The sequence below is a fragment of the Rhagoletis pomonella genome, unplaced genomic scaffold (assembly GCF_013731165.1).
Source record: "Rhagoletis pomonella isolate Grant_MI unplaced genomic scaffold, Rhpom_1.0 Rhpom_scaffold_01670, whole genome shotgun sequence".
Classification (NCBI taxonomy): Eukaryota; Metazoa; Arthropoda; class Insecta; order Diptera; family Tephritidae; genus Rhagoletis; species Rhagoletis pomonella.
In genome coordinates this window covers 19324-40243 of record NW_023460224.1, presented here as the reverse complement: position 1 = coordinate 40243, position 20920 = coordinate 19324, and the positions used below count along the sequence as shown (strand labels likewise).

At 36.1% G+C, this 20920-nt stretch overlaps 3 protein-coding genes and 1 pseudogene across 4 annotated transcripts; all 4 read right to left on the bottom strand.

The window, feature by feature from the left end:
- Positions 1–1590: 1590 nt before the first annotated feature.
- LOC118752588 (probable cytochrome P450 12a5, mitochondrial) lies at positions 1591–3932 on the bottom strand. The gene is made up of 5 exons (XM_036487481.1): positions 3740–3932; positions 3184–3584; positions 2812–2928; positions 2279–2729; positions 1591–2218 (listed from the first exon to the last, which is right to left on the bottom strand). The coding sequence occupies exons 1-5, from the start codon at positions 3830–3832 to the stop codon at positions 1607–1609; spliced, it is 1674 nt and encodes a 557-aa protein (XP_036343374.1). The 5' UTR covers positions 3833–3932; the 3' UTR covers positions 1591–1606.
- A 2961-nt stretch (positions 3933–6893) lies between these two features.
- On the bottom strand, positions 6894–11684 carry LOC118752586 (probable cytochrome P450 12a5, mitochondrial). The gene is made up of 5 exons (XM_036487480.1): positions 11554–11684; positions 8310–8698; positions 8135–8251; positions 7630–8080; positions 6894–7546 (listed from the first exon to the last, which is right to left on the bottom strand). The coding sequence occupies exons 1-5, from the start codon at positions 11644–11646 to the stop codon at positions 6932–6934; spliced, it is 1665 nt and encodes a 554-aa protein (XP_036343373.1). The 5' UTR covers positions 11647–11684; the 3' UTR covers positions 6894–6931.
- A 3422-nt stretch (positions 11685–15106) lies between these two features.
- Positions 15107–18246, bottom strand: LOC118752585 (cytochrome P450 CYP12A2-like). 2 transcript variants are annotated; one of them, XM_036487478.1, is made up of 5 exons: positions 18053–18246; positions 16713–17113; positions 16511–16627; positions 15996–16446; positions 15107–15864 (listed from the first exon to the last, which is right to left on the bottom strand). In XM_036487478.1, the coding sequence occupies exons 1-5, from the start codon at positions 18149–18151 to the stop codon at positions 15271–15273; spliced, it is 1662 nt and encodes a 553-aa protein (XP_036343371.1). In that variant the 5' UTR covers positions 18152–18246; the 3' UTR covers positions 15107–15270. The 2 variants fall into 2 exon arrangements, with proteins under 2 accessions (XP_036343371.1, XP_036343372.1); XM_036487479.1 differs by having other exon boundaries at positions 16713–17110; positions 18053–18245.
- Positions 18247–19247: 1001 nt separating this feature from the next.
- LOC118752584 lies at positions 19248–19744 on the bottom strand (annotated as a pseudogene).
- Between the last annotated feature and the right edge of the window lie 1176 nt (positions 19745–20920).

Below are 20920 nucleotides of genomic sequence, written 5' to 3'. Positions count from 1 at the left end.
AACCGTACCGAGTTTTGTACAAATTGGTAGAACGGTTACGGAGATACATATATGTGTCATAAGTAGGCGGTGCCACGCCTATTTTCCAAAATTTTATCATAAACGCATTTCTTGGCAAGGAATTGTTGCAAGCATCAATTTTGAACAAAATTAGCTTCAATAGCACTAAATAAAGACAAAAACCGAAAAATAATCAAAAGCTACCTTTATTTTAGAAATGTTTATTTTACAAGTAAAATAAAAAGAGAAAAACTATGAACTAGTTTCATTAAATATATGAATAATTTAAACTCTGAATCTTTGACTATTTTCTCTTTTCTAGTTTTTGACTTACAAAACTTTAATCTCTATAATTATATGTAGTAACATTGACCCATAAGTTGCATTTTGATTTTGTTTGGCAGCATTTGTATTCGATTTTCGCGAAGAAAAGTCTTGAATGTACTAAACGTTCGCTGACGTGAGTTCATACAAGTGGCCCTCAATTTGCCTGACTATTTCTGTGTAGTACCAACAGGGCAGGGGATGGGCCCCAAATTAATACCCAGCAATCTTTTTACATTACTCGCCTTTTTCAATCTGTCCTCCTCATTGCACTTCCACAGCAGTTTTCAGTCAGAGATTACCCAAGGTACTTGGTTTAGAGAGTTTTTCCGAAGAACCTTGTACTTTCTTGTAAAAAGTAACATATATGTTTTATCTGCATTAATCCCTAATCCTGCATGAGTAGTTCATTGGTTTATAGTACTGAGGGCTCCATTCATTTATTATGTACAACTAGTTTGGGTGCTTTCCCTTCAACATTTGTTTAGTAGTCATAGAGCGGTTAGCATACCCCTCTCTGTGGTGTGCTCTTTATACCTGCTTAGTTAGCCTGGCTTCACTCCATTCAGCTCTAATTCTCCCACAACTTAAATGGGTTTTTATCCATAGAGGAATAGCAGATTCCACGTTGTTTTCTTGTAAACTACTCAGAATAGCTCATCTTGATACATTTTTAAAAGCTCCACCAATGACTAAGAACACACCTAGAGCATAAACCTTGTGTTCGAGCGGGGGCTCGAGATTTTTATGTCCGGAGCCCGAGTTTGCTATCGACAGACCCGCATGCAATATACAGGCTCTGTCGATCATTATGCTGTCTCTTATGTGTATATCTAGGATTTTCTCCAGCGTTTTCCGGAGGAATGGAGTTAAACTGATGGGTCTGTGCTCTTTTGAGTAAAGACGGTTGGCTTTACTTGCTTTAGGTAAGAACACTATTCTCGAATCTCTCCAGTATAGAGGCACATAGTCCAACCTCAGACAAACTTGTTTTTTGATACGGTTTTATATAAACATCGAATTTAAAAACAATCTGACAACTGTAATTTTATGGAACCTTTAGTTATTGAATCATGGTGCGAATGGACATAAAAGCTGTCTCAACTCGTCGTCATTCAGGCCAATTTGGCATTTTCAGAACAACATTGCTGATAATTTTAAAGTTTATATTACATGAATTATAGTAACTACCTGTGTTTGCATTTACGTACATAGATTTACAATTATTTTACATTTCAAATTCCTCATAGTTTGGTTTACTTTACCATCTTCCTTCTCTTTTTTATTCAATATCAATGAATTTAAATTTTAACGGTACATTTGGCATATTAATCAGCATTCCCTTAAATATGTTATCTGTCGGATAATTGAACTCTATGTGAAAATTTCTAACCAATCTCGCAATACCCAATTCCATTTCCAAATCGCCTAATCTGTGACCCACACAAGCTCTCGGTCCGACACTGAATGGCAAATAGATGAACGGATTACTTGGTTTAAGTGCTTGTGTATAATCGGCTGCTTCCTCATTCGACTGCTCATCTTCTTTATTCATACGAAGCCAACGTTCCGGTATGTATTCTAAGGGCCGTGGAAAGTGTTCCTCACTATGTAATGCAGTTGACGAGATCATGGTTACTACAGTACCCTTTGGCACTCTAAATCCGCTCAAGAGGACATCATTATGTAGCACACGTATATTTCCAATAGCCAAAGGATAGATTCGCAATGCCTCCTTCAGGCAGGCGCGTAGATAGGGTATGTTGTCCAGCGCATCAATCGTGAAGTCACCATCTTTTCGCGGTAGCACACGTAATATTTCCTGTCGTAGTTTTTCCTGCTTTTCAGGATTCTTGGCTAGACATACCAGCGCACCGACTGCCACTGAAGCTGTCTAGAAGAAAGTGAATATTTGTTATTTTCTTAAGGTATTTAGCTTCTAGTGGAAAACTACCGTATCAACGCCTGCCATAAGTAGATCCATAGCCATGACTGTGGCTACCTTCTTGTCTATCTTCAGCAGTTTCTCCAACACACTTTGCTCTCGTTCTTTACGTTCGATGCCTTGCCGTTTTTCGGCCTCCAGTTTTTCGATGACCTCCGTTGTATATTTCCATGTTATATTTTGTATATCATCCATAGCTCGCATGAGACGTCTAAATTTGGGTGTGCTCACAATGCGCCACAGTGATGGTTTGTACTCCAAATCGAAGGTGAGTGTGAAGAAGTCCGTCAGAGCTGAAAATAGTTTTAAGGCAATTTCAGAATTTGCGCTATTTTCTCGCAACAATCCAAGTTGCTTGTCCAATGCCACTACGGATACCGACTCCAGCGTCCAACGTTGTAGAGTTTCTTCGAAGTCGTCTGGCATTTCTAAGGTTTCGGGATTGCGTACTAAGCGAATTCTGCAATGATTCAATTTAGATTAAATTTGGCGTTGGTGTCCAGATTGCCAAATAAAGCTGGGAGTATGAATAGCAAGCTTACCTCTCAACAAGTTCTTGGTTTACCTGCGCCATTTTGTTGAGATAATTTTTCATATGTTTCGATTGCATAAGCAGCGGGTTTACAATCGAACGAAACGAGCCCCACTGTTCACCTTGGCTATGGTGAAAAAAAACATTAAATTAATTAATTTAAGTATATCGTTACCTTAATACAGAAAGGCCATAGCTCATATAGCATATTGCCTTAAATCATGTCCGGACTTTTAATTCGATGAAATGAATCATAATAAATCAAAAAGAGAATTTTGGATTTTTACTTAGTTACGGCCTTTCGCATTTCAGCTACGATGTTCTATATTAAGGTAACGATATGTACGTTCATTAAACTATACGAGTATACGGTCATACATACGTCGCTATCGTTCCTTCGATGCCATTATAGAATTCAGCTCGCAGCACATTTCGATGATATCGCAATGTTGATGAGTTTGGTCTTATTGGCCATCTACCTTCATTGCGATAGATGCATTCAAAATCTTCTGGATTGTGTGTAACGACGGCATCAGGTCGACCCATCATTCCTGGTAATATATAAATATCGCCATGTTCCTTTTGCATTGACTTAACAATTTGGGCAGAGTCCAAATTGTAATATCGGCCACCAGGTAAAAATTTACGCAGAAAATTGAAAACGCCATCTTTAGGCAACTCGCAGTATGGCTGCGCTTGCTGCCATTCCACGGTCATATCCAGTTGTTGATCAACATTTGTGAACGAGCTGGTAGTACTGGTAGGACCGGCAGCGCTTGTGTGCTGTTTATTTATAAAATCACTGGTGTTATTATACTCATATGCATATCTACTAATATGTGTACAAACGTATGAACACTTATTTATATTTAACTTTTAGGTTCATTCACCCATTCAAATAGCGCTTACTGCAGTTTTATGTCGCCAGTTTTATTTACCTTCTTTATTATCGCCCAATATCTTGCAGTTTCAACATTTTTTGTGATGCTGCTTTTGCTGATCGCTTTTATGCTAAGTTTGTGAGAAAGCATTTTTGAAGAAAAGTTTGTGGAACTGCACCCGATAAGTGCTCCAGCTTAAATGAATGCATATCGCGGCACTCGGTGCGATAACATTGTTTGCAAAGCGTTAATCGTAATTTTTTTCTTGTTAAAAATCAACTTAACGCTCTTACTTGCAGTAAGGCAGAAATGTCGGCTACGTACACGAAGGTTCTCTGCATGCAATATCCACATCTATATATATTTCTGTTATTTTTGCTTTTGTTGGCGGCACTCAGGCAACACGCCGCCCATTCTACTGTTTCCACCCCCCTTTTAAACTGTTTTAATTCTACTTGCTTTCCGAATAAATCGAAGCAGATTGTTGGGTTAAAAGGAGCTCAGTTGTTCGTCTTTCAACATATCGTTTCCACAAATCGCGTACCTAATTCTTGCAAAGGCTCTGTAGGAGAGAAGAGTGTTCCGCCGTTTCATCCTCTTCAAGGCAGGAAGGACGATTGGGGTTGTTCTGTATGCCGATCACAGTTAGATGTTTGCACCACGTAAAGCCAGCCAGTTCCACAAGTTGCCTGCAGTCCAATATGTTCAATGAAAACAAATACCTAGCACAACCCGCAACGATGAGGGTAAACATGAGTTTCGCCAACCTGCATCCGCTCGAAGCCTCCGCCACCCAGTCTTTGCCGAGCGAGGTATTTACCCAGTTTCTGGCGGTGGCATCGACGGCCGAAGGTGGGAGTGCTATGGCTGGATACGAACCGAGGAATACCTGGTCTTAACCCTCTCAGGCCAAACGGTCAGATACCTCATTACCAGGTTATCCCGAGTGACTTGGCACCCAGAGTAAGGCAAGCTCGTTATGATTACCAACATAATTTTGCCGAGACTAGAATTACCGGAACAGTGTGGAGTAGTAGTTAGAGAGCTGACAATGACTTGAGTGCAGCTTGGATGCCACTATACGCACGTAAATTCCTGCAGCTCCAGCTATTTTCTACCACGTGACCGTGGCCTTGAGGATTGTAAATAGCTCGACTTGGAATATCGAGACATATTTCTCAAGTGAAAAGTGAAGTTCACCCACTTTTCCTTCCATATAGACACCAGATCCGTGCCCAATGTAGTACACTCGAGCCATCAGTAGTACACTCGATAGCTTGTGAGCCCGAGCTCAGTATTCGAATTAAGCCAGCATAACCAAACGTGTAGGATCTCCTTAGTAAAAGCAATGATGGCGTACTATTCTGGGGCATTGAAATTACACTTGTTTCTAGATCTCTGCCATCAGCAATCTCCGCCTCGCTCCATACAGTCCAGTATCAACATTCTCTTATTTTAAGCCAACAGGTGACCTTTAAGGCCTTGCCATCTATGAAGGTGCAAAGTAAATATCGATAACATTACGATAACTCGATAATCTTAGATTTCATTAACTTGGCAAATTTTTATAACTCAATAACTGTCGAAAAATTTCGATAACTGGGTTTCTGTATTTCGATGACTTGATAACTTTCGATAGCTAAATTTTTGATGACTGTAGATCTTCCGATTCTTATTGAAAAGTTTCAATTGAATTTCTTACCTTTTCAATTAACTCAATTCTTAAGTACAAGAATATGTATGTATTTTTCATTATTTTATTTTCGTCTTTATCTTTAGTTTTGCCTTAACTTTCTTACCTTTATCGTTTTTATACCCGAGCGCAATTATGCTATTAAAAATGGACGAAATCGGATTATAACCACGCCCTCTTCTCACATAACGGTATTTTTGAAAAATGCAAAAACTGCGATATTCCTGTAAATATTGGATTTAAATTGTTTAAAATCAGTATGTTAAGTAGAATTTTGATGCAAAATAATATAATGAAATTTTTGGAAAAAGCCGTGACCCGCCCACTTACGATGAAATACTGTGTCTTAGTAGCCCCTTCACCAATTCTTACTAAACTCGGTACGGGCCTTGTTTCTGATCCAGCTAAGAAATTTGTTGAAAATCTTTGAAATCAGGCAATCACTATGCCCACCTCTTCTATAACGGTAGTTTACAAAACGCGAAAAGTGCGAAAAATCAGTAACTACTGAAGCTAATTGACTCAAAATCGATTATTGCAATGACCACTGAGCAGAAATTTAGATTATATATTTTTGGATTTATGACTAAAAATGTTTATCTCGTTAACCGATATATTTCGACCAACATCGGTGCATTTAATAACCTTGTTACGAAAAAGCAATTCGTTGAAAGTTATTCAAATCGGACTAAAATTGCACCGGCTTCCAGTATAACGGTAATTTTCGGATATACGAAAACTCTCCAAACTTACTCCAAGTTAATACTTACAACAATAAATAAGACTGTTATAGACTTTTAGGTAGTTTAAAGAAAGTTGGAACGACCTGATACCTGCGCCGGGTATATAAAATTCAATTTCGCCCGAACTTATACTTCTTCACTTATTTAAGTTAAAAAATTAGAAAAGTTCGTCATACTTTTCACTTTTTTGAAACGAGTTTGCTAAACACTTTTGAATATGCAGTTTTTTAGCCCATGCTATTTTTAGTATAATAATGTGCAAGTTTAAAGACTCCAGAGCCTAGACTGCTTAAGGTCTTTCCCCGTTTTAACATATCGTTACCTTAATATTGAGAGGCCCTATTTCACATCGTCGCTGAAATGCAAAAAAAAGCTGTTATTTCATAAAAAAAATGTGCATATACATATATAAAAAAAAGACTATCAGCAAACCAAAATTTTTGAATATCAAAGCGGTTTTCAAACCAAAAGTTTATGCGTTATAAAACGGCATACTCAGAAGTGTTTTTCGAAATTCATAACCAAAAATTGAAAGATTTAATGAAAATTTGAGGAATTGTTCTCATTTTTTTCTTGGGTTTAAAACTTTGATCAAATAAAGTTAATTTAGCTATAGCATGGACAATATTTTAATCAAAAATCAACGAAAAAATTTTAATATGCAAAACTCAATATTAAAAAAATAACCATTTTGACATTTTTGCTCCCCACTGTAGGTTAAAAAAATAAAAAATAAAAAATAGCTGACGAACCCGATTTTTGTCTGCTGCTTTTCTTTCAAATTAATAAATTAATTTATTTATTTACTTGTTACTATTCAATATCAGTGAACTTAAATTTCAACGGAATGTTTGGCAAATTAACAAATAAACTCTTAAAAGCATTTGCCGTAGGGTAATTAAATTCAATTTTAAAATTTCTAACTATTCTAGCAATACCCAATTCCATTTCCAGTTCGCTTATTCTGCGTCCCAGACAAATTCTTGGACCGAAACCGAACGGCAAAAATATGAACGGATTGTTTGGTTTTAATGTTTGCACACACTCAGTTGCACTGTTCGCGCTATTCTCGTCCCCTCCTTTAGCCGATCGCAGCCAACGTTCTGGCAAAAATTCCAACGGATGGGGAAAATACTTTTCATTAGCCATTAGAGTAGTGGCAACCATATTCACCAAAGTACCTTTCGGCACTCTATAACCGCTCAAGACAAGATCGTTTTGTGTTACACGCACAATTCCGACAGATAATGGATATACACGCATTGATTCCTTAATGCAAGCGCGCATATAGGATACGTTGTTTAGTGCATCGGCAGTGAAATCACCGTCCTTTTGTGGCAGTATTTGCATAACTTCTTCACGCACTCTTTGCTGCTTCTGTGGGTCCTTAGCTAAGCAAAGTAATATGGCTGTAACTGCTGATGTAGTCTGTTAAAGTGTTACGAGAAGTGGTTTTGTTTTTAGTAGATACAAAAAAAAAACGCTTAGTCTGAACATAGTATTATATTTACGGTATTAACGCCACCAAGCAGTAAATCCGTGGCCATCACAGTCGCTACTTTTCGATCGATCTTTAGTAACTTCTCGAAAGCACTCTTTTCATGCTCTGGCCGCTCGAAACCTTGCTGCTTTTCGGCTTCCAGTTTTTCTATTGCTTTATCTATATATTTCAACGATATATTTTGTACATCGTCCATAGCCTGCATTACACGCTTGAATTTCGGTGTGCTCATTCGTCGCCACAGTGAAGGTTTCCACTCCAAATCATAGCCAAGTGTGAATATTGTATTTAAGGCAGATATCATTTTCATACCATCTGCGTGATTTTCATTATGTTCTCGAAGCAATCCAAGGTTATTGTCCAGAGCAACTAGCGATACAGATTCCAACAACCAACGCTGTATATAGTCCTCAAAGTTTGCTGGCACTTCCAGGGTATTGGGATCGCGTATCAGACGTATTCTGCAAAGATTAGAACTTACTACTGTTAAGCAGTGTGAACAGGACATGATTTACCTGTCAACGAATTCCTGGCTTACTTGTGCCATTCTGCTAAGATATAGGAGTATACTTTTTGATTGCATTAGCAGTGGATTTACTGCCGAGCGGAATGAGCTCCACTGTTCACCTTGTCTGCGGGAAAGAAAAGATACATAAGCTTTGCTATTGAGACTCAATTAAGACTACTAACGTAGTTAAAACGCCTTCGACACCCTGGTAAAAATCCGCATGCCGTTTTCTCCGATGATAGCGTAGGGTTGAAAATGGGCGTATGGGCCATATGCCTTCGTTGCGAAAGACAGATGCAAAATCATTTGGATTGTGTGTTACCAAGGTGGCAGGCCGACCCAACACTGCGGGTACTACGAAAATATCACCAAACTCCTTGCGCATTGCCATCTCCAATTGGTTGGAGTCTAAATTATAGTATCGACCGCCGGGCAAAAATTTACAGATCAGTTTGAAGGCATTGTCTGTAGGTAATTCATTGAAAGGGCGCGCCTGCTTCCAATCCAAAGATGCACCGGAATGCTGACACAAATTTGTAGATGAATTTTCAGAGGTGGTAGAGCCGATTTGCTGAAAAAAAAAATATATATAATTTTTAAAACATCGCTATTTACATGATATTCACTAGGGTGTTCGATTATTCGCTTTTTTCAAAGGCCTGTTTAAGAATAATTTGAAAAAAAAACGGTTCTACATTTTCAAATTGCAAAAAAAATCTGGATAAACCGGTTTTGTTTTAAGGGTCTTCACCTAAAGTGATAAAAGGATAATTTGCTTAAATTATAATTAATTATAAAAAAGTAGTAAATCCGCATGGCGTTAAAACGCCCGAATTCGAATTTTAAAAACTTTAAAAATATTTCTAATGTTTCTATTTTCATCGAATTTCAAATCACCTTATACCGATGAAAAAAGTTCTTATGTAATTAAAAAAATAAAACTTTAACATATATCTACAGGCTAAGGTCCCTAATTTTACCCCTAATGTGTTTAAATTCCTTTTCAAAAGTATGCTCAAACTAATATCTTCTTAAATCTCTTCGTCTGACATGGTTATACACATGTGTTTCAATAAACTAATGAACTAATTCGAATTTGATTGTTCGAAGAAATGGCAACCCTCCTAAATAAAGGTCCCTTTCCTAATAAATCCCTTTCAAACAAATTTCGATTTAAACCCATCTTTTAATAATTCATCCAACTTACTGAATAATTTGAATGCAACTTTTTAAACACGTGACCACTCTCTTCAAAAATTCAAAATGTTCAAATTCAAGATTTCTTAACATTTTTTCGTTTGACTACGGTATTTTTATATTGCATATGGTTTTGAATTAGTTAATTGAGTTAGACTTTTCAAACAGCTGGCAGCCCTCTAAAAAGTATTTTCAAGCTTAATCATTGTCAACCCACCTTCACCAGACACTGTGATACTTATTTGAATGAAACGATGAATACAGTGGAGTTTTAATTTTCAAACATGTGGCAACCCCGCTAAATACAGTTCAGAAATAAAAATTTTTCAAACCGCCCTTCGATTGATGCCCACATTTTAGTAATTCACTTAACTTATAAAATAATTTGAATTCAACTTTTAACAGGTGGCAACACTCTTCCAACACCTCAAAAATATTCTTAGCGTTCAAACTAAATATTTCTTAACATCCCTTCGTTTGATATCCATATTTTCATATTTCGTATAACTTGTTTATAAGTAAACTAAACTCGATATTTAAAGCAGGTGGCAACCCTCTTCAAAATATTTTAAACTTACTACTTTCTGAAACCCCTTTCGTTTGGCACCCATATGGTGATACATGTTTCCCTTACCTAATATGATTTTTAAACAGGTGACAACCCTCCTATATTTCAGCTAAGAAACAAAGCTTTTTAAACCCATTTCGTCTGATACCCACTTTGTAATCATTGACTTATTTTTTTATAGGTTAAATATAATTTTTTAAAAGGTGGCAACTTTTTTCAACAAAGTAAAACCTTATTGCACATCTACAGTGCAAGGCTTTTAGTTTGACGCCTCATTTTGGAAAATCGAACGAACGGTGCGGATTTTATAGCATTGATTCTTAAATAATAACTAAACTAAAACCAGTTTGCACATCCTCAGCCTAAACGCTTTAAGTTGGTATCTTATTTTTGAAAATCGGGCGAACGGTATAGATCTTTTAAGCGGAACAAAAAATCATTTCGCGTATTATATATATAGATACGGATTCTCTAAATACCTTAACTCCAGCGGGCATTGCAATGTAATGAACAATTTTTATGAATTTTCCATTTTTAAAACACCAATGGTAGCCAATAACAAATGATGATGTTTCTGATTGCACGTTTTGAATTTGATCGAAATCGGCTCATAAATACGACTTTTATAAATAACTCGATCCCAGCGCCATCTAGCGAGTTTCTGGTAGCCTTTAATAGCCTTTTAGAATTAGAATCATAAGGGTCTATATTACATTTTTTGAAAATATAAGTTATACCCATATACTATAGTTAAAAATAGTTGAGGGGTTCACAACGGTGTCGTAAGTGTCGTATTGTTGTATGTCGTAAACTTTAAAAGCTTAAATAAATGTCTAGAGAACCTGAAACCACAATCAACTATTTTTGAACACTGCGAAAATTCTCAATATGATTTTGATGGTACTTTGCGAACCCCCGTAATATATTTTTTAGGTGCTTAAAGTTTACGACATACAACTATACGACACTTACGACACCGTTGTGAATACCCCAAGTGTTTATTTGGTGGCAAAGAGTAAACATTCTTTGAATTAGTTAATTAACCTGCATTCATTTAGGCAAGAATCATTTCAAATGCATTTACCCAGAATTTACAATAAGTAAACAACTGTAACCTTTTATCTCAAAAATATGCAGATCTACTTAGATCCTTTTGATTCTAACCCCTTCATATGTATGCAGGATATATGTAATCTCTGAAAATTTGACTGAAATCTATTCAGTAGTTTTTGAGTTAAGCCCGAACAACGAAAGCGGCAATTATTTTATATATGAGTCCAGTTTTTACAAGTGGGCTACCCAAAGTTCACTTTTCGATTTTTATTTGTTTGCAAACAACTCGTAAAAAAAAAATTGGAGCAAAGTCTTTGGTGTTAATAATGCACACCATGTTAACTTTCAAAACCGGTTAATAAAATATATACATATAGGCTAAACATCGCTATCGATGTTTTCAACTCCCTGTTATATTATTTATAAAGTAGATAATGATGTTAACCTGCAGTTAATGTTAATCAGACAACGTTATCCAGAGATGGTGAGAACGGCGCTTAAAGTACATATTTTGCAAAGGTCGTATAAATTTAAACGTACAAAGGGCAACACTCGTAAACAAAAAAAAAAAAACCATTTCATTTGTGTCTCTCAGCTTTATTTTTCACCTTTGTTGACAACGATCGTTTTGGTATCACCTGAAAGCTCTTTGTGAGGCAGCGTTTACCGATCGCGACACATTTTATTTTTACATAAAACATTTTTTTATAATTTGAGTTTCGAGTACCTAACGCGCTCGTTGCTGCAATTCAACTGAATACTCGTTTTTTGCATACAAATTGATAAGACCTCATAAAAGCGTTTGTATGTATGTACATACGAATATGGGCATTTCCATGGGTTACGAACGTGACAGCGAAGTAAAGTCGAAAGGGAAAAGATATTGGGAATATTTAGATAATTTTTTCAGATTTTTAGACCTCACGTCAGTAGCTTTCTAAAGCTGCGATATATCGAAAATTTGGTCTTGGTAAGTATATTGCCATTCAAAAGAGTTATAAACGTTAAAAAAATATAAGTTATTTGTATAAGTGTTATAGGAAAATAAAAATCTGTGTAGTGAGATAGAACTTTTTATTGAAACTTCTTTCAAAGTAATTTCAAATAACGTAACTTTATGTCTGCAGTACCTATTAAAAATATATATATATATATATGTTATAAAATTTTATTCCTAGAAGCTATAAACTGGCACGTAAGGTGACAATTTCGTCCACAATAATGTATCCAGAAAGCGCACATATGAATTTCCTTAAATTTACATTGTACAGGGGTTTCCGTGTTCCCCTTTGTAAAGTAAAGTTAAAAAAATTTTAATGAATAACTAAAAATGCAAATTTCTATAAAATTTTTATTTAATAATTAAGTTTGAGGTATGCCGTGGTTGGAATTTCTCCAGATAAAAATTAAGCCAGCTACCTCGTCAACCTTAAAGCAGTTTGGTTCAATATTGCTGCCGTATTGTTTCATAAAAAGGTTAACTTAAAATACGTACCCATAAACAAGCAAGATAAAGCCATATGCAAACTGAGTTAGATTAAAAATCATTAAGACTATGAAAATCTCAATATTTCTTTATGATATTTTCAAGTAAAAGCCGAATTTCATAAACACTTTACATTTAGGAACAAAGTGAGCTTCCCGTGGAAATACCCATAAGCATTCAAATTAGGCTTGGGCAGCCTTTGAACTAGAGAGCGATAGAGTCAGCTCTTTTAATTGAACTAGTTCATTTCTTCGTTCATTAAAGTGAACTAAACTTTTCTGTGGCAACATTCCAATAAATATGGAAATGTAATTTTACAACACATATGGGAACACGTTTTTCGTTGTAAGGGCATAAAGAAACAGCTGATGGGAATTCACGTTAAAAAGACATAATGGGCTCGTTCAGAAGGTGCAACAGCTAAGCAACAGTTGCGATTGCACCTTCTAAACGCGTTGATCAACTGAACAGTTACGTGTTAAATGATCGTAATATTTTTCTGATCATTTGAGGCAACATGTTGATGTGTACCTTTGAGAGTTGAATTTGACAGCTAGTGTACCATGCCATGCAGAAGACGCATAACGATCACCGATTTTTTTTATCAACGATTGCTTTCAATTACTGCGCCTTCTGAATCTACCTAATATTTCATTTAATTTGCAATGCTAACACATTCAAACGATTCACTACGATTCAGTAAGTGAGACCTTAGCTTTGTTTTTTAACAGATAATTATCATAAATTATCATTAATTTCCGCTGGAAAGCGTTTCTTCACCCATAAAACTAGCAGAAACTAGCAACTCCCTCTCGTTCTTACGCTTTTATTTTTTTTAGCTCTCCTGCTAATTTCTGCTAGTAAAATTTAGTCAAATACACCGATCAACTGTTTACTTGCTAGTTTCTTATAGTTATAGCGCTCATTTGCTTCTGCTTTATTTCGCTCTCTGTGAGCGTAATTCATTAAATTTTCCCATCTACTTCTTCCTGATAATTATCGGCCGTGATAAAAACATTAGATGGTAAAATCATTCTCTCAATTCGTCGGTCATGATTTTTTTCTGGCGTTTGCAAACATTTTAAAATCATACATATAAAATTGAAAATAAAAATATGAAATTGTTCTCAACTGTTGTTTTTTTGAGATTAAAAATGAGAATGTGTGTGTGAGCTTGAGTTGGAATTTTAAAATTATATTGCTGCCAAACGTCAGACTGCCTCTCAATGATTTTACCCATGGTACAATAATTATTACCTTGTAATATTTTTATTATGATTATCTGCTAGAAAACAAATGAAGCAAAACCCGTGTGCATTAAATACACTGCTTAGCTCCCGCTCTTCGTATATGTGAACCCACATATGCTTAGAGAGCGCTCGTTTAGAGCAATTTGTATTAAAAAGTAGGTAATTGAGTTGAGCTTTTAGGATTTGTTGTTTAACAAATGGCTTTCTCTTTCAGATGCCAAAGCGAAGAGCAATTTACTCGCATTCAGAGGGCAAAATTGAAGAAAAGAAAATTTAATGCAGGCACTGTCGAATTTCCATAAACATCCTTTCGTGATTTTGGAGAAAGATGACTGAATTGTGTGTTTATTGCAATCTTTTATATGTAAGAATATGTTATAAAACATTTATTTTTGTTGCTCTGTAACTCAGCTCTTACTACCGAACTAGTTCAATTAGGCGAAATATAGTTCAATAAGGCGAAAGAACTAAAGCTTAGATATGCATATGTACATATGTATGTGTGTATGTATGTATATGTACGTAAGCCCCGTAGGAAATATGAACTCGTAATCTTGCAGCAACTTACACTTCACTTCACAACTTTAGTAAATTTGTGGTTTGTTTACAGATTTTTTATTAAAAAGCGAAGAGCGAATTACATTAATTCAACTCAGGGAATCGGATTTTTATAAAATATCTGTAATTTCTATTTCTAACTACTTATGTACATACATATTATTCAGTGTTGAAAACAAAAGAAGATTTAGAGCTGATTGGTTCACCAATTTTTCATGGGTTTCCAAAGATGGCTCCTTTTGTGAGGCATGGAATAAAGCAGCAGTTAACTACAAAACTGCATACTCAGAAAAGTAATAAAAAAATGTGATTAATAAATCGAGTTTTGAACAGAGCTTAGAAATTATATTTTTATGTTTTTTTGTTATAATACAAACTAAATTTTTATAAAAGAATAGCGGGAAAATTAAAATAAAAAATTTGGCCTATCGACATTGTGAAAAGTTCTCACTGCCAATACATATTGTTTGCCATTAAGCTTTAAGTTTCAAATAATTTTTGTGAGACATTATTCTAGTGAAGTTAATTAAAAAAAATTTTTTTTTGGTACTCTCAGAAGCGTTTTGGTACGTTTTTTGTTAGGCATTAATCATGATGACAGTTTTCGTACTAAAAGCTGAAATAAGACATGGATTATCTCGTAAGGTGCTTACCTATATTCCAAGTAGAACACTTATACATGTATACATACATGCATGTTAGAGAACATCAGCGTTTTTATAAAATACCGACCAGAAAAAAGACGTTTTCCTTTTTTATCACAAATAACAAAATTCTGATATAGCGTTTATGAATTTCCAACGAGTGTATTTATGAACCACTCTAATGTACATATGTATATGTATACAAACCTGCTTATATAATTATATGTATGTATATTTGCAATTTTTTACATACATACATATTTCATTTAATTTTGTGAAAACAATGCCGTTGGCGTATTTTGTGAATCTTTATTGCGTTTTGTTTTTTTAATAGATGATACGAAAAAAAAAACAACAAAAAATCAGTCTAATATTCTCTGCTTCTTTTTAATCAATGTCAGTTAATTTAAATTTTAAGGGTATATTTGGTATATTGATTAGCATACCCTTGAATGGCTTGTCGGTGGGATAATTAAATTCTATTTTGAAATTCCTAACTAATCTTGCCATTGCCAGCCCTACTTCCAAGTCTATTATTCTACGTCCTAGGCAAATGCGCGGTCCAAAACCGAATGGTAGATAAACAAACGGGTTGCTTGGCTTCAATGATCGCACACCCTCCTCGCTGATAGTTTCGTCCGTTCGCAACCAACGTTCCGGTAAATATTCCAAGGGGCGCAGAATAAAACGTTCATCCGATTGTAGAGTTGATGAAATCATGCTCACCCAAGTGCCTTTAGGTACACGATAGCCGCTTAAAATGAGATCGTTTTGCGGTACACGCATATTCCCGACAGATACTGGGTAAATGCGCAGTGATTCTTTAATGCATGCACGCAGATACGGAATATTGTCCAATACATTTGGTGTGAAATTGCCACGCTTTTCTGGCAGTACACTCCTTACCTCTGAGCGCAAGCGCTCTTGCTTTTCCGGGTGCTGAGCTAAACAGAGCAGAGCGCCGGCAACCAATGTGGCTGTCTAATAGAAAGATTAATTAACTACAATTTAAATGGATATTATACATACATACATACCGTATCTATGTATATAAACACATATATGTATGTACATATGTTTGTACATAAGTAGTATTCGAAAATATTTTTTACCGTATCAACGCCTGCCATCAGCATATCCATAGACATTACAGCAGCTACTTTAGCGTCTCTCTTTATTATCCTTTCCAAAATGCTTGTCTCCTCTTCTGGCCGTTGGACGCCTTCACGCTTTTCTGCTTCCAATCTATTAATGGCTTCTGTTACATGCTTCCACGTCACACTTCTAATATCATCCATAGCTCGCATAAGACGCCTTAATTTAGGTGTGGCTACCAGTCGCCACATTGCAGGCTTGTAATCCAGTTGGAAGCTGAGATCCACGAATTCATTTAAAGCATTGAATAGCCTCTGAGCATCGTCGGAGTTTTCGCTATCTTCTCGCAGCAATCCAAGTTGCAAATCCAATGCTACCACGGCAACAGATTCTAGCGCCCAAAGCTGTATATGCACTGCAAAGTCGTCAGGCATCTCCAAGGTTTCGGAATTGCGCATCAAGCGAATTCTTAGAATAGTAGCAAAATAATTTTAAGTACTAATTTAAAATGGACATGTATGATCGATTTTACCTATCTACAAATTCTTGATTCACTTGCGCCATTTTGTTTAGATACATATTAATAGACTTTGATTGCAAAAGTATCGGATTCACGACCGTGCGAAATGAGTTCCATTGCTCGCCTTGCCTGCAAGTATCGAATATTCGCATGCATTTTATCAACAATAGAGCGCTACGCATAAATATCTACGAGTACATTCATTCAAACTCACGACGCTATAGCACCTTCTACGCCATCAAAAATGTCCGCACGATACTTATTCCGATAATAGCGCATAGTTTGAGAGAAGGGTCTTATTGGCCAAATCCCTTCATTGCGAAAAACATTTTCAAAATCGTCCGGATTGTACGTCACTAAGATGCTGGGTTGACCCATAAGTGCCGGCATCATGAAAATAGGGCCAAAATCACTGCGCATTGCCGCTACAAGATCATTGGAATCCAATTTGAAATACTTGCCACCTGGTAAAAATTTACTTATCAGCTTAAGTGCGCCAATTTGTGGTATCTCACTAAATGGACGCGCTCTCTGCCACTCCAATGCGGTTCCTTCTTTAGCTGAGACTGGACATGAGGAATTGAGGGTCTCTGGGTCATGCTGAGACAACGGCTGCTGTTAAAGATTTTATTTATGTATAAAAATGTTTTCTTATGCGTATTCTTCTCTATGAAGTAAATATATGTAGAAATATCAGCCAACCAAGGCGTATTCATATAAGGTGGTGTTGCTAGAGCAGCTGCTTTAATTCGCCTCGGTACACATATCTCAAAACTTCCCATGAGTGAGTGCGAAAGTATTGGAATTTGCTCTCCCACTTCCTCCTTGAGCGAAGAATAATTGAAATTTGACATTTGTGTACCGGAAGCAAAAACAAAATACATGTAAGTTTTTATTTTTGTACTATCGCTACCACCTTATATGAATTCGCCTTGATCTCAACATTTTGAACAGTACAGACTTGGTATGTGCAAAAATTCCACAAACGATTCATACCGATTCCGAGCATTTTAATTTTAATTTATAGTATAATTTTTGGTATGCAGTTTTATAGATTATTTAAATCTAATATAATGGAGTGCAAGTTTGAAGTTCCTAAAAAATCGCGTTGATTTTTGACATATGTATATATATGTAATACTTCTATATTGGCAGTAAGCTAACTTCTGAATGTGTAACCATTCCGATATCAAAGCGAGACAGTCTAGTACCGTTCAGAAAAACCAACGGAATACTAGATTTTAATAAGCTATAAAACTGTATACCCAAAATTCTTTAAAAAAATTCTAATTAAAATACTTGGAATTGGGATGAAAAGTGCAATTTTTGAAATTTTTGTACAAAATTTGAAACTCGGACTTATATGGTTTTTGTTAGATAAGGAGCTGAACTTTTAAAAAAAATTTGCTATCTTTTGTCGCGGGTTGTATTTATGTGCATATATCAATTATAGTAATGCACAAATATGCATATGTATGTATCCCAAAATTACGACTGTACAACCGTCTGCCAAACATACTTAATCCACGTTTCGTATGCTAATTTCGCATTCACCTTTTTTGTGGCAAACAATCGCAATGTTGTTGACCTTAAGCTGTTTGCTATACCCATTCCTTTGCGAGTTGTTGCTGCACTTATTTTTCCCGAAAACATTTTCAAAATAAATTTATTTAAGTAAACTTTACACGATTACGGTCCCAGTTCAACTGAAAGAAAATTTCTGCATCATTTTGAAACAGCTTTTACTGACTTAATTACATGTGCATGGCGATATGAAGGTATCTGCAGTCTGCATCCGTAATCAAATTATGCATTTAAGTACATATGTAAGTAAACGGGTATTTATGTATATTATAAGTACATATATGGTTGATAACACAGGTTTAAATTTTTTTTTTCAGAAAAAGGCAGAATGGCAGTCGTATTTCCAGTGTATTTTTAGGTCAGTTTATTGACGAAAGAAGGAGCAAACTTAGTCATCTAAATATACATATGTAGGTAGAACTTTCAGAGAGGTGGGGTGCAATAACTTCTTCTTTTTATTTGGCGCTGTATCCGCCTATGCGATTTTGGCCGAGTTCAACAAAGCACTCCAGTCGTTTCTCTGCTGTGCCAACTGACACCAATTTGAAATGCCAAGTGTAGTCAAGGCCTTCGCCACTTGGTCTTTCCATCGCAGTGAGGGCCTAACTCTTCCTCTTCGTCTTGTTCTCGGGTGCATTAATACCATTCGATATAAAACCATAAAGCTTTAGTTGCGTTCCTCAACTTTTCTGGGTTAGAAGAACGGCCAGAGAACCGAGTACGAGAACGCTTTTTGGTTAATTCCTGTAAATTCTTGCAACTTCTTGCGAGTTAGGGAACGCAACTTTTATTTCCCATCGCGATTGGAAATAAAACCATAATTTCGATATGGCCTTAATTCCCACTGCAAATGGAATTAACGTCATTATGTTTTTATTACGCTGTTGAAAATTTCTGTATACAAAATCGCCAGGGTCTGGAGATTTGCCCGTTTATTAAAGATGAAAAACCAATTTATAAGAAAGAACAAATTTATTTCAATAACTGAGGACTCTAATTTATTCCAAGTCAATATCTACTTACAACATTCTCTTAACAATAAACAATTCTATTTTAGACCGAGTCAATATCAGTGAATTTAAATTTAAGTGGCATATTTTGTAAATTAATGGTCGTACTCTTGAATGCGTTTATTAGTTGGATAATGAAATTCTATGTTGAAATTCTAACGAAGCGTGCAATGCCCTTTAGTGCAATGTTGCTTTAGTTCCATTTCACTGATTATCTGGCCAACACAGAGCCTGGGACCAAAACCGAATGGAATATAGGTGACTGGATTGATATATTCGTCTGTGCCTAAGTTAATTTCTGAAGAGCATAGCCAACGTTCGGACAAGAACTCCTTTGGGCGCGAATAGCAACGTTCATCCGTGACTAAATTTTCAGCTGACCCCCGTATGCTTTGGCACTCGAAACCCACTCAGTATGAGATGCCTTGGTATGACACGTATATTACCGGTTCCCAGTGGGTAGAGACGCAATGACTCCTTGAGGCAAGCACGCAGATACGGAATGCTATTGAGTGGATCGGGAGCTAACTCTTTCATCTTTTTGCGGTAGCTTACGCATAACTTCCTCGCGTAGCTTCTGTTGTTTTTCAGGATTTTTCGCTAATCACAAATGAAGGCCAGTGATTACTCACCCCGCCATAAGCATATCCATTGCCATGACTATTTTCTGAGCGATTTTCAGCAATGTCTCTAATACACTTTGTTCGCCTTCAGGCCGTTAAATGTCTTCTCATCTCTCCCAATTTCAATCGCTCGGCCGCGCGTTAAACATTTTGACGTCGAATTCTGTATTAAGTCCATGGCGCGCATACGAAATTCAATTCAAACGACAGTGTAAAGAAATCTGACATACTAGAGAATAGTGTTGAAATTTCTGCGGGAATTATTTTGATGCAACAGCCCCAGCTGACAGCCTAGTGCTACTATTAGGCATTTCGAAAGTCTCTTGATCACGTATCGTACGTATTCTGGAGGGTGTTGAACTTAATCCATAAATTGAACGTAATGTAACTATGAAAAAATTAACAGACCTATCGGTGAATGAACCCCCACCTGTGTTGGCCCCTAAACAGCACATATGTACATCAGTGTTGCCAGAAAAAATTTAATTTGCAGCTAAAACGGTCGAAAAAAAGAGCTAAATAAACTTATATAACCTAAATAAAATAAAGAGCTAAATCTAGTTCCAAAAGCTTAAAATGGCAACACTGATGATGTACATGCGCAGTTCGCCGTGTTTGCGGAGTCTAGTCGAGTCTGCTTCAGTGGTTTCCACAAAGGCCATTTTAAATTAGGCGCGCATGAAGACAGAGTAGGTCGTTGTCACAGGGTAGTCCAATAGCAATGTAAATGGAATACGTAAAATGTATGTCGTACATACATACATATGTATCCCCAGCCGGTGCATACATTTAGGCAGTGTATTTTACTACAAATATATACATATGTGTATATATAGAACTTGAAAATAGGCAACAATCGACAATGGCAACATATTGGCGATTTGCCGATTTATTGCCGTAATGAGAAATTGGCAACATAATTTCTTTCGTTTTCAAAAGCATCTAATTTACGCCAAAAATAGGAGTGCAAAAATTGGAAGCGCCATAGCGGGAGAAATATTTAATTTCGATTTTAAGTCCCGATTTTGTAAAAAAAATTAATGTAGTATTAAAATAAATAAAATTATTAGAAATATCGCCCGCAGCAATAATAAAGCGATATGAAAACGACTCATTCAGGTAATAAGAATACGACTCGCCCAGGCGAGTTCGCTTCGGCGGACGTTTTAGAGCGATTGGTAATAAGAAATCGATACGATGGAGAT